The sequence below is a fragment of the Macaca nemestrina genome, chromosome 14 (assembly GCF_043159975.1).
Source record: "Macaca nemestrina isolate mMacNem1 chromosome 14, mMacNem.hap1, whole genome shotgun sequence".
NCBI lineage: Eukaryota > Metazoa > Chordata > Mammalia > Primates > Cercopithecidae > Macaca > Macaca nemestrina.
Window position 1 is genome coordinate 87,146,442 of NC_092138.1, and position 12,952 is coordinate 87,159,393.

At 43.3% G+C, this 12,952-nt stretch overlaps 1 protein-coding gene across 12 annotated transcripts in view; it reads right to left on the minus strand.

Moving 5' to 3' along the window:
- Positions 1-1,594: 1,594 nt before the first annotated feature.
- The window catches only part of LOC105487111 (astrotactin 2), a 995,255-nt gene continuing 983,897 nt past the window's right edge, over positions 1,595-12,952 (minus strand). For 7 of the 12 annotated variants that reach the window (XM_071078814.1, XM_071078813.1, XM_071078811.1 and 4 more), the window contains one exon: positions 9,292-10,143. In XM_071078814.1, coding sequence (XP_070934915.1) covers positions 9,906-10,143 — 238 coding nt within the window. In that variant the 3' untranslated portion in view covers positions 9,292-9,905. Of the gene's footprint in view, positions 4,593-9,291; positions 10,144-12,952 lie in introns of those variants that run through there. The other 5 variants (XR_011612991.1, XR_011612990.1, XR_011612989.1 and 2 more) reach the window with 5 other exon arrangements.

Sequence of the window (12,952 nt, forward strand, 5' to 3'; positions counted from 1 at the left end):
ATTGATCAGAAGAAATAACTGTTTCTGAGGAGCCAATAGAGAAATTGCTACTGTCCACTAAAGCAAGAGTTAGGCAGAAGGAAAAAAGCTGGCAAGAATATACATACCTATGGAAGCAGAATGGGTAAAGATATGGAGGTCTGAAAAAACAAGGGATGGGCAGGGAACTTGAAGCAGCTTAGGTATAGAGCATAAGACAAAAAGGTCTTATGAACAGGGTATGAATAGGGCAGAGCATGACAATGCTTAAACTCCATTCTGCACTGTGGTGTGAATGTGATAAGGCAGGAGGCTATGGAACCCAGTGCCACTGTTGCCTGTGTCACTGCTGCATGAAAATATTGTGTTATTTTAGCTCAGCATAAAGAGAAGTTCTATGAATGTGACATCCACCTGACATCAGGTGAATAGATTAAACAAGTCCAAATACCATTAACCCAATTACAGATGTGCTGAGTGGGTTCTGAACTTGGCTCATTCCCAATTGGAAGCTTCACTTGGAAACTCAAAAGAAACAGGGGCAGAAAATTCTCATCCACATCCAATGTACCATGTCCTCAGCCAACCACAGAAACCCCTGCGGCCCAATAGTCATCCTCTGTTCTGTTTTTGTTTGTTGATTTTGTTTTCAGTGTAACCCCCAGCGTCTTATGTAACAGAAAATAAGGTTGAGTGAGAAGTTCTTTCTCCCTAAATTTAGATTTAGGTTTTGTGGGAACTAATAGTGATGCCAAAGGAATGAATAAGAGAAAAAAAAAAAAAAGAAAAGAAAAGAAAAGAAAAAGCAAAGCAAACCACAAACCTTTATGCAGCACTTACTGTGTGTCACATTCTATGCCAGGCCCTTTCTGATTTATTTATAGTGTCTTCCTTACAAGGTCTGAGTGAGGTAGACACATCTGGTGATTCCTTTTTTTTTTTTTGGGGGGGGGGAATAAATGGAGCTCCAAGTCTGCTAAGTTTCTATGTTTGAGGAGGCTGAGAGTTGAACTCAATTTGTCTGACTCCAGAGATTAATATTTATTCTTCAGAATTTCTCCCTCCCTTAACAATTCCTTATGAAGGTGTTTTGTTCCCTGTAACAGGGACCTGCATCTCATCTTGGTTGCCTCTCAACCTGTAACTCTCTAGTGATAGAAAGCTCATCATATTATCCTCCCCTCCCCAAAAAGCAGCCCTTTATATGAACACTCCCTAAGCAAATCTTTTGTCTTAACTCTATTCTCTTGAACTCCAACAAAGGGGTGCATTCCTTCAGCTGCATACTTACTATTGCAACATCTGAAGATGGGGACTGGGCCTTGGTGTATCTTCCATGTAAATGGACAGACTCTGTGTGCTCTGGTTGGAAAGGCTCTTGGGAATCATCCATGTTTGTGATTCCCAAATATGGCATGTATCAAAGCCATCCTGGGAAAGTTGCAAAAACACAGAGTCCCAAGACATAATTGGAATCTCAACGAATGTGGCCCAGGAATCTGTATTTTTCCCCAAGCTCCCAAGTCATCTGGATTTTTGAACCCAGTTCCCCAAATTATATTGCATGGAAGATCAAGATCCAAAGAAGGAAAGAAATTTACCTAGGGCTACACAGTCAATGAGTCATGCTTTTATTTTCTGATAAAAAAAAAAAAGGCCAGCCTTGATGATCTTTGCAGACAGCTCCTCTAAGACTTGCCTCTTGTTCTGCCCCAGGAAGGCTGTTCGTTGACTGTGGAGTTGAATAGATTGCAAGTGAGTGAAGAAACTACGTCATCCCTGATCATAAAACCTAGTGAACTGCAGCAAATAGGCTGGTATTTGTGCTACAGAACTGCCTGGGGAGGCTAACCCACTTGGCATTTGCCTTGATTTCTGAGAAGAGGTAAAGTTTTCCCCCTATTATTCTCTACTTGCCCAGAGGTCAGAAAAGCAGATGGACCTGGGGTTACCATGGGGTCAGGAATGCATTGGAAATAAAACCAAAAAACACTCTACTCTTGGTTCTGGCACCTTTATGATCTTGAATGGGTACTTTTTCATTTCTGGCCCTCAGTCTCCATATTTATAAAATGGGAGCACTGGCCTCTGGAGGAGTTATGAGAATGTTGTAGAGTGACCATGTTTTAGGCAAGAACTGCACCCTGGCTTCTTCCTAATGGCATGGCTCCAGGTAAATCACCTAAATTCCCTGAGCCTCAATACTTGTTCTGTAAAATGGGAGTGTTGACAGCTACAATATGGTGTATGTCTGACAACTAAATGAGATACTTCAACCAACATGCTTAGCACAGACCCTGGCCATGGAGTATTCAACAAAGGGCAATTGCTGCTCTGGTCGTTACTGAAATTTGTCCTTCTAATCCGAATCCCCAAGAGATCAGCCTCTCTGACCAAGGAGGAGAGCGCTAAGGCCTTACGTTTGATTAGACTTTTCTAGTTCCTATACCCACCATCTCTTTAGTCCTTCAGTGGCTCCTTAGCAAATTCATGAATGAACGTTCTGGTAGACTCCAAAATGAATTGGTCTGGGACTCAGAAGAAAGAAGCCCACGGTCTACTCAGGCTTAAAGATCCTGCATGAACACAAACTCATATATCAACCTCTATTTCCTCAACTACAAAGGGTAGATCATGAGCCCCATTCCAGAAGACTTAAGTAAAAATGACTTTGAAACTGCATGGAGCAGTATGAGCACACATTTCTTTAGTATCTAATGTATGATTTAAACTATGGGCCCTGGAGACATAAAACACGGCTCTATCCAGGAGCTCAGATATATTAGGGGAAAACAAATATCTAAAGGCATAATTAAAACCCAGTGGGTTAAGTAGCAACGTCACAGATATGTGGGGATTATGAGAACTGAAAGGCGGAACTCCTGTCCTGAATTTGGGGCTATGGTCAGAGCAATTTTCCTAGAATAAGTAACACGTCTGCTCCAGGAGTTTGCTCTGTAAACATCCTCCTCCTCTACAAATACACAGAATTGTTTACCCTCTTCTTTTCCAGTTGCAGGCCCTAAGAGATTGAAAAAACAATTAGTAAAGCTGAAGGATTCTTCAGTAAATTTCTTGTCTGGCTAACCTGTTTATGAAGAGACCCTGAGGGCAAGACTAGGGAGAAACTAGAGTCCAGCAGCCTGTTAGTGTCAGGACTGGGTCCAGAATCTGAATTCTGAATTACCCATTTGGGGTGCTTGTGACTATCTAAACTGACAACCTCCCCAGTTTCCCTTTCTCACACACACACACACACACACACACACAAACACACAAACACACACACACATACACACAGAGGCATACATGCCTCCCTGTCCAGCAGAGCACACCTGTAGCCCCTTGCACTCCCCTGCTGCCAACTCTTGTAAAACAGGAAAACAGAACAGCTTGGCTTTGGCTATAACATGTACAAACACTTGGAGCAAAGTTTCCAAAGGGAGACAGACAGTGAACGCCTTTCAGGGTCTGGCAGTTTTATGGGCAGAGGCCAATTAAAAAGCATACCCCCACACAAAGCCCTTGGGTTTTGTTTGGCTGTGGCCTTCTCTCCAGGCCCCTTGTAGGCTGCATTGACAGTGCAAATTGGAAGGACCACTGTTCTTGAGGGATCCTGGACATTCACAGTGCTGCTGGGGGATCTTCCTTCAGGATTTCCTCATTCGAGGCATCAGGCTCAAATTCAATGGGTGCTAGCTATGGGCTAGGTCCAGGGCAAGGCTCCAGGGTTCAGAATGAATTCTAACCAGACCATGCCCTTGTGTTGCTCATAGTCCTTTGGAGAAGAATGACATTGAGTGAGGAAAGGGCTAAAATGAAAGTAGGGAGTCCCCACTGTGAGACCTCGGAGAAGAGTTATCAACTCTTCTGGGAGAAGGCAGAAGGCCTCAGGAAGCCAGTGTATGACATTTAGGGTGGATCTGCCCACGCTGGAACTCCACTCCCACCTGCAAGTGATGAGAGGGGATGAGCAAAAGGCATTTTTGAGACTTTTGTGTGTCTGGAGAGTGGGGAGTTGAGTTCACAAATGACAACAATCAACATGTGTAAACTGCCTGTCACATGCCAGGTGCTGTTGTAAGTATCTAATGTAAACTGACCCATTTAATCCTGAGAAAAACCTTATGGAGGACTATTTCCTTTAAGTAGCAGAGAGATAAACCAAGGCATGAACAGGCTGTCACCTGCCCAGGGCTACTGAACCATCAGCATCCCATGGTTTGTGTGGCCAGGACAGGGACTCAGGTTGACTCTGGGGCAGTAGAGTTGTCTGGGAATGTGGTGTTGCAGAAGAAGCTGAGTGTTAGGGAACTCCAGGTCTCCTTGCTCTGCGGCAACCTGGTTGAGACTGTGATCCTCTCTAGACTGGCCAGAGACAGTCATCCTGCTGTTGTCAATCTCAAAGGGAGGTAGCGAAGATAAAAGAGAGATTAAAAGTGCTCTTTGTACCTGAGTCATCATCTGACATAATCTTTCACATCCGTGACACATAGATCTCCCCTAGTGTAGTGGGGGTACATGGAGAACCCAGGGCCCACAGAGGTGAATGGCTTGCTCAAGGTCACATAGCAGCTCTACTTCAGGAGCAAGACTAGACCAGAGGTCTCTACCTGAGGAGACAACAGAGTATAGTAGTTAAAATTCTGGAGTCCAGTGAGATCTGGATTGAAATCTGGTTCTGCCACATACAAGCAGCCTGCGACCAGAAAGTTTCTTAAATTCCTTCAGATTCATTTCTCATATCTTTGAAAAAAATGATAATTTATACATCACGGAGTTGTTAGAAGTATATGAAATGATATTTATGTAAAGAATGTCTTATGGTAAGCAATGAATTAAATGATGATGGTGATGAGGATAGTGAAGATGAGGAGGAAGAGGAGGGAAAGGAGGAGAAGGAGTGAACTCAGCACTATTTCTATAAGTCCAGTATTTTACACTTCCACAAAATTCTACACTACTTACGTAAGCCCTTTGCTATGGTTCCCACACCTGCATTTGAAAGTCATAGCACATTTGTGCATAATTACACTCAGGGCCATGAATGGTTTTCACATAAAGCTAAATTATATTCTCAGCTCTCTGATGTCCCAATGACTGTTTCTGCATGATGTAAATCATGCCTCATCCATGCACACTGTCCGTTGAACCCATGTGATTCATCATTCACTTCATGCCCCAGCTAGTTCTGCCCAGTGTAACACTCAGTCAGCAGTGGGGAAAGATAAAACCCAAGTCATCAGGCTTTGGTTAGCGAATCCTACTGAGTCAACTTCCTTGACACCTCTCAGATCCAGCCTCATCACTGCAATGGCCCTAGCTCAAGCTTCCTCATCTTCCTCCTAAACAATACCTATAGTCTCCTATCTAGTCTCCTTGCCGCTCACTCTCTCCTCCCCACTGTCCTACTTTGCACCCCGAAGGGGCTTTTGAAAATGCTTATATGCCCATGTCACACCTCTACTTTCAGTCCAGTGCCTTCCAATGGTCAATGTGGTCTGGCTCTGACAGCTTCTCCAAACACATCCCCCATCTCTCTGACCACACCACTTGTTCACCATCCCTCAAATATGGCACACTTTTTCATCAATATGCTTGTCTCTCTGTCCCTCATGCCCTTTTTCTCCTACTCTACTTACTGAACTCTTATAAACCCTTGACTATGAAGGTTTTCCTGATGATGACTTGCCTTCCAATGGCAGAGTCCATTGCACCCACCCTTTCTCATGTAAAGAAGTCATTTTAGGACTAGCACAGTGGCTCATGCCTATAATCCCAGCACTTTGGGAGGCCGAGTTGGGAGAATTGCCTGAGTTCAGGAGTTCGAGACAAGGTTGAGCAGGATAAAGAAAAATTACAATACAAAAAAATTACAAAAATTAGCTGGGTGTGGTGGTGTGCGTCTGTAGTCTCAGCTACTTGGGGGACTAAGGTGGGAGGATTGCTTGAGTCTGGGAGGTTGAGGCTGCAACGAACTGTGTTAGTACCACTGCACTGCACTCTAGCTAGGGTGACAGAGTGGGATCCTGTCTCTTAAAAAAAAGTCACTATAATAACTATTTATTAAGAACTTTTGTTTTCAAGTACCCAATGGCTTTATATACATCATCTAATTTAATCTTCCCAACAGTCTTTGAAGTAGTATATTTATCCCTTTCACAGATGAGAAAAGTAAGGCTTAGAGAGGTTAAGTAAATGCCAGCTAACCTGAGCTTATTAGTTAGCAATATTTGTTGAGTTTGCCTCCTAAATTTCTCTTAAGGGTTAGCCCTGCCTCACTGTAAATTGCACAGCCAATATTTAAACCCAGATTGGCTTGACTCCAGAGTGTCTGATTTTATCACACTGTATTTAGTTAGCTAAATTCTGGGAGTTCCTTAAGGGCAGGAGCTAGATCCTGTTCATGTTAGTACCCCAAACCTGGAAATCGGTACTCAGGTATTGGTTGGAAGTTAGACTTAGTTTTTGACTTAAGATGGAGAAGGGAGGTACTGCACTTAGTAGCCCTAGCAGGTAGCGTGCTTACATAGTGCCCATCATTTGGAATTACTTAGTCTGCTCAAGTTTAGATCTCAGTATCTCAATACCATCACTTACTATCTACAGGATTTGGGGCAGGTTATTCAGTCTGCCTAAACCTGAGTTTCTTGAATTGTAAAATGATCACCACAACAGCACATGACTGTTCTGCCCATGGTTAAATGAGATAAGTATGTAGAGCCATCCGTATGATGAGGATTCCTTAAATGGTAGTTACCAGCATTTGTCTGTAGGGCACACTTTATCACAAAGTCTGCTGAGAGAAGATATTTCTTTACCATCCAGAAGGATGAGGTCATTTAGGGGTGATTTCCTATGCACCCCTAACACACACCTTTGTGTGTTCACAACTTCTTTATATGGCGGTGAAGACTACACAAGAAGTCTCATCCTTGCCAGCATATTGTGACATGAGCTTCCCTGGCAAGTTCCATGGCAGCGTATGGATCAATCTGGTCATGCAGATGCCAGGGCACCATACCTCCCAGCTTCATTTATGCGTCAAGAATGTTTCTTTTTTTTAACCACACACTTCTCTTTGGGGGTCTTGTTATTGCATTAAATTCCACCATGGTGACCACTTCTCTTTGAGTTAGGTTTTTGACACTAGTTACAATTCACATAGCTGACAGAGCTGTTAATCATTAATTCTTTCTTTTAATCAGAATTATCTAGGCCTTTCCCACCCAGATTTTCATAGATATCTGCCCAAGATTCATAGTATTATGCATATTGTCTCTGTCAGGAGAAAAAAGAAAAAAATAAACAAAAACACTATATACTGCATTGGATGCATATTAACTCCTTTATCATTCAAGCTGGGAAACAACCCCTTGAGGTGGGACCAGCATTGACTCCACTTTGTTGATAAGAAACCTGAGGTCAAGTTCCTCCCTTAAGGGCAATAGCTGGTGAACAGCAGTGTTGTCAGACTCAAGCTAAATCAGGCTCAGACCACCACACCAGCACACTGAGTGTTGTAATTTTCTGCAACCATTGAGCTAAATTGTTCTTCAGGTTGGGTCAAGACAATGGAAAGCTACAGCAACTGGATAGCTCTCCAAAAACCTGGGACCCAGGCCCAGCAAACTGATAGCTCTCTGAAGGCCCATGTATACCCAGGAAGTGGTATACACAAGAGGCATTTAGAAGCTCCACCTGTATACTTAGAGAAACATAAACCCAATAATAGTAAACTTCCTGAAAAAGTGCCTTAGAGCTTAGACTGTGAGAGGTTGAGAAGCTTCCCAGGCACCAAGGTTGGAAGAATCCCTTTCTGCCTTGTTTGCTTTTGTGTTACCTATTTCCCCATATGAATCTGAGTCCTGGGGGCAAAAATGTCCTCAGTATGTAGGTTATCGGGTCAATCTCATCAACATTCGCCAAATTGAGAAGTGAAGTAGCCATTGTTTTTTCTTTTTTACTCACCACTATACAAATGAGGATAGGCATATTTGGAATGGCTTATCTTTTATTGATAATCAGTATCTTCTCCTCTTGTGAAACCCCACAGTGCTATACTCTCTTCTCTTCACAGGTGTCATCTTTGCATTATGATATACCTGACCTACATCCCATCTGCTTAAGCTAGGTAGCCTATTTGAGCTAATACAAAGGTGTTAAGAATTTATAACACCTCTTTGTACTCATTACCCTCCCAGGGAAGGGTATACCGGAAGCAGCGCAATTATCATTTAAAAGGAGATTTCAATTACACCTCAATAAAGCTGTTTCAAAAATAGATACATAAAGGGAGATTCTAATGTTGGAATGTCTCCCCCTAAGCTACCATCACCTCCTTCATGGAAAATGACAATGGTACCCCTCTCTTTAGGGCCTTCTCCAATCCATTCTTCACCCTGTAGTGAGAATGATTTTCTTAAAGAGCAAGTTGACTATTTTAGTTATATAAATAGTCATGGATGCTCCAAAACAGTGTCAAGCTTCTTTTCCAAAGCTTCCAATGCCTTGCCAAGGTCCCAGCCTCACCTTGCCAAGCTCCTAGCCTCACCTTTTGACACTTGTTACTTTGATCCCTACTCTTAAGGAAAGTTTTCAGTCCTTGAAAGAGGTGTACTCTCTCTTGTCTCTGGGCTTTTGTTCATATCCCCTCTTGCTGGAGCAAATCCCATCTTTTTTTTTTTTTTTTTTTTTTAAGTTGTCAACTAGGCTGGAGTCCAGTGGCACCATGTCGGTTCACTGCAACCTCCACCTCCCAGGTTCAAGCAAGTCTCGTGCCTCGGCCTTCCAAGTAGCTGGGATTGATTATAGGCGCATGCCACCATGCTATTTTTTATTTTTTGTATTTTTAGTAGAGATGGGGTTTTGCCATATTGGCCAGGCTGGTCTCAAACTCCTGGCCTCAAGTGATCGACCTGCCCTGGCCTCCCAAAGCGCTGGGATTACAGACACGATCCACCGTGCCTGGCAAGCAAATCCCTTCTTTTTCACCTCTCTGTCTGGCTTATTTCTCCTCATCCTTTGGGTTTAGGTATCACTTTTTCAAGGAAGCATTTCAGGAGCCCTCCAGTGTGTCTCATGCTCCAACAGTGAATGCAGAGAACCTCCATTCTTCCTCTAGCACAGCTTGAAATGATCAGACTCCTTCTCTATAATTTCCACTGGGCCATAAGGTCCCTGAGGGAAGGAAGCTTCTCTGTCTTTAGTTGCATATGCTCTGTGACTGGCACAGGGTAGATACTCAATAAGTGAATAAACAGAGGTCTCTCAAGAACATTCCTTTGGTAAGAAATACTACCCAAGCAGAAAGAGAGACAATAGGAATTTTTAATGCATGGACAGGCCTGCAGGGGACTCTGGGCAGACTCACAGGTAGCAGGAAGAGGCAGGGTCCCACAAACTCAATAATGTCCAGCAAAAAAGAGAGAGAAGTCCTTAAAGACCCATGCTTCCTCACTGCAACCATCCTCAGAGCTTCCTTCCTGGTGCTGAAGAGGTCAAAACTGTGTCCTCTAGGGGTTAGGTCAAAACTGTCCCTCCATAGGTCTCCTCCAGGGGTCCATGGCAGGAAGAAAGCAGAGTGTGGCAGGAAGGAGGAAGAAGAGCAAAGGCCGCTTGGTCTCCACCTGAAAACTTCTGCCTCAGGATTGACAGCCATCCATAAGAAAAGGTTTAAAAAGGAGAGACTTTTGATAGAGTCAAATAATATCTTTGAAAAAATAAAAGATAGAGAAAAATGAATAATTCAAAGGTCTCTGTCCACTATCCACAGGAGAAACCATTTGCTTTGGCCTTGATGGCAAGTTTCATCTGCTAGGCCCATCCTCAGCTGTCCCCCAGCCCACCCAGGCCCCAGGATCCAGGAGAATACTGCTCCCCCTCCCATGGAGAGTCTCTGTGCTCACGGAGGGCAATACCCTCCCTCACCGGCCCTTGGACTCCCCGTACGTGTTCCGGGCCATTGACACCATCTTCTCCTCACACGTGATTTTGGTGTCCTTGAGGATGCTGTACCACACCATGCCTGCAGGCCGGACCTCCTCGCTGCGGCAGAAAAGATAGGGCACCGTTTCCACACGGCTCTGGATGTAGGCACTCCGCAGGAGGCTGGAGCAGTGGCTACTCACCCTCTCCAGCCGCCGTAGAATCAGATGGGCCTTCCTGAAAGGTAGGATGAGACAGCCATGATTAATGAAGCTCAGATCAAGAGTTAGGCCTTTGAGGTAGTGAGTAAATGTCAACAAACAAATGAGAAATTCTTCTCCCAACCATTTCCTATCTATTCCGGATCGGAGTGTGGAACTTCAAACACTCACTCAAAAATTACCCCAGAACCTGTCTTCTTCAATTGTGCAATGTGTTAAAAAAAAATGAACAAGAGTCATAGCCTTTAATCTAATATTTTTACTTCTAGGATATGGGAGCCCTAGGAGTTTGAAAGTGACCAGCCTTGGACTCTGATCAAATAGATATTATTATAATGATTAAAAAGCAACAAGAACAACTAAAAGTTATTGACACCATATGCTAGACACTGGGTACGCACTTTACATATATTTTAAATTTTTTATTTAGCCTTTATAACTATCCTGAATGTATTGTCTACCCCCTTTTAATGGGTGAGGAGCTCAAGCAAGGCTCAGAATAGTGACACTACTTGACCAAGGCAAACATCAAGTTGGCCACTGGAGTTGGAAATAATCTAAATCTAGGCCTGACCACCCACAGTCCCTTTCTAACTGTCTGTGTTCTCATTTCATGAACTCTTTCACACTCTTTTCTCCCAGTCTGGAAACTTTGAAATCTTGCCCTTTGTGATTCCCTTTCATCAAATATATATATGTCCCCAAATCAGAACTTTTCTGTGTCTCATTTTTTTCCATCTTTAAAAAAATGATGATGGTCTTATTCTCAAGTTGAGTATGAGAAATGCCTAATGCCTGATATAGAGCTCAGAGTAAGCTTCTAATAAATGATAGCTACTCTTATAAAGGATTGCTGGAATGAGCCCTCAGGATCAAGGTTACGCTAAAGACTAGCCTTACCAAGAATCATTCTGTACTATGGAGGATAACCTTAAGAACTTATCTAGAGCCCTATAGGGTGCTGCTGGGAGAAATCTGATGGCTGCATAGACAAATAAAGCCAGGAAGGATTGTTGCAATCACCTAGTCCAGGGTTTTTCAAAGGTGGCACTATCGACATTCTGGGCTAGATTTTTTTTTGTTGTGGGAACAATCCTATAGGACATTTAGCAGCATCCCAGGGCTCCACCTACCACCAATAGTACCCTTGCCCCAGTCGTGAATTGTCAAAATTCTTTAGACATTGAAGAATTTTCAATAGCACCCTTGCCCCAGTGAAACTGTCTTTAGTCATTGCCAAATATACTCTGGGGGCAATATCACCCAAGTTGAGAACCACTGACCTAGTCTGACCTACTTTCATTAAAAATGTGGAAACTGAGGCTTAGAGAAGGAACAGAATGTCTTTATCCCAGGTCACATTACAAGTCAGCTTCAGTGCAAAGCTGTCTTGTCTCCATGTGGAAACCACTTTTCTCTATGTTCCAGCATCTTCAAGATGCCCAGGCACCCTGGGAGGCTACATGAGAAGTTCTCTCTCCTGCTGTCCTCTCCATGCCCCTCTGATACCACAGGAGGGAAGGAGTTTTACAACAACAGACCCCACAAATGGGAGACTGTGTTAGGCACCTGCATAGCAGCTGAAAAAGAACCGGGCTTATGTGTGTACATTTTGTGGGCACAATTTATGAGGTGCCTTTCAAAAAGTCCTCTTTGTATAGTTCACCACTTGGGTGGAATATTTTCTGAGGTGCCAAGAATTCATCACTTCATAATCACACTCAAGCCACAGTCCTCTTTCCCCTTGGGCAAGTGCCCCCCCAAGAGGAGCCTGAGGAGTTTCTTTTCCATCCCTTCTCACCTGAGTTCTTGCTTCATTCTTTAATAATTCTGTGTCCTGGGGACATTTACTTAACATCTCTAAATCTATTTCCTCATTTGAAAAACGAAACTGTTGTGAAGTTGAAGGAGATAAAGTCATTTCTTGCTGATTTACTGAGCATTTATTATGTGGCAGAACTTCTGGTAGAAAAGATGGACAAATGGAGATGATAATACGAGTGACAAAAGCAATTATAAAAGAAGTCACGAGAGCTGTGTGAAAACAGAGGAAGGTACTTAAGTAGGATCAAGGATGTCCAAGAAGACTTCCTATTATGTGTGAAACATGTGTTCAGTCTCCTAAAGGAATAGGAGTTAGATAAAGAAGAGTAAAAGGCGGCTGGGCACGGTGGCTCACGCCTGTAATCCCAGCACTTTAGGAGGCCAAGGCGGGTGGATCACAAGGTCAGAAGTTTGACAGCAGCCTGGCCAACATGGTGAAACTCTGTCTCTACTAAAAATACAAAAATTAGCTGGGCGTGGTGGTGGGCACCTGTAATCCCAGCTACTCAGGAGGCTGAGGCAGGAGAATTGTTTGAAACCATAAGGCGGAGGTTACAGTGAACAAAGATTGTGCCACTCTACTCCAGCCTGGGCAACAAGAGCAAAACTCCACCTCAAAAAAAAAAAAAAAAAAAAAAAAGTAAAGGTAAAAGTACAAAGATAAGAGATGCATAGATGTTCTGAGAATCTATGGCTGCAATACAGTATATAAGTAGGGACACAGGGAAAACTGGAAGGAGCCAGAGTCAGGCTGCTGGATCCTAGTAGCTAGGACAGTGGTTGTATGGAGTAATGATACATCCACAGGCTCCAGAACACCGACTGCTCAGGTTCAAATCCCAGCTCAGCCACTCACTCTGTGCGATACTGAGTGAACTGCTTTACCACTTGTCCCACAGTTTTCTTACCTTACCCACAAAATGAAAATAATAACTGTATCTACCAAAGTGTTATTTTTAAAATAAAAAATTAACAAACACATAATAAACTGTCAATAAATG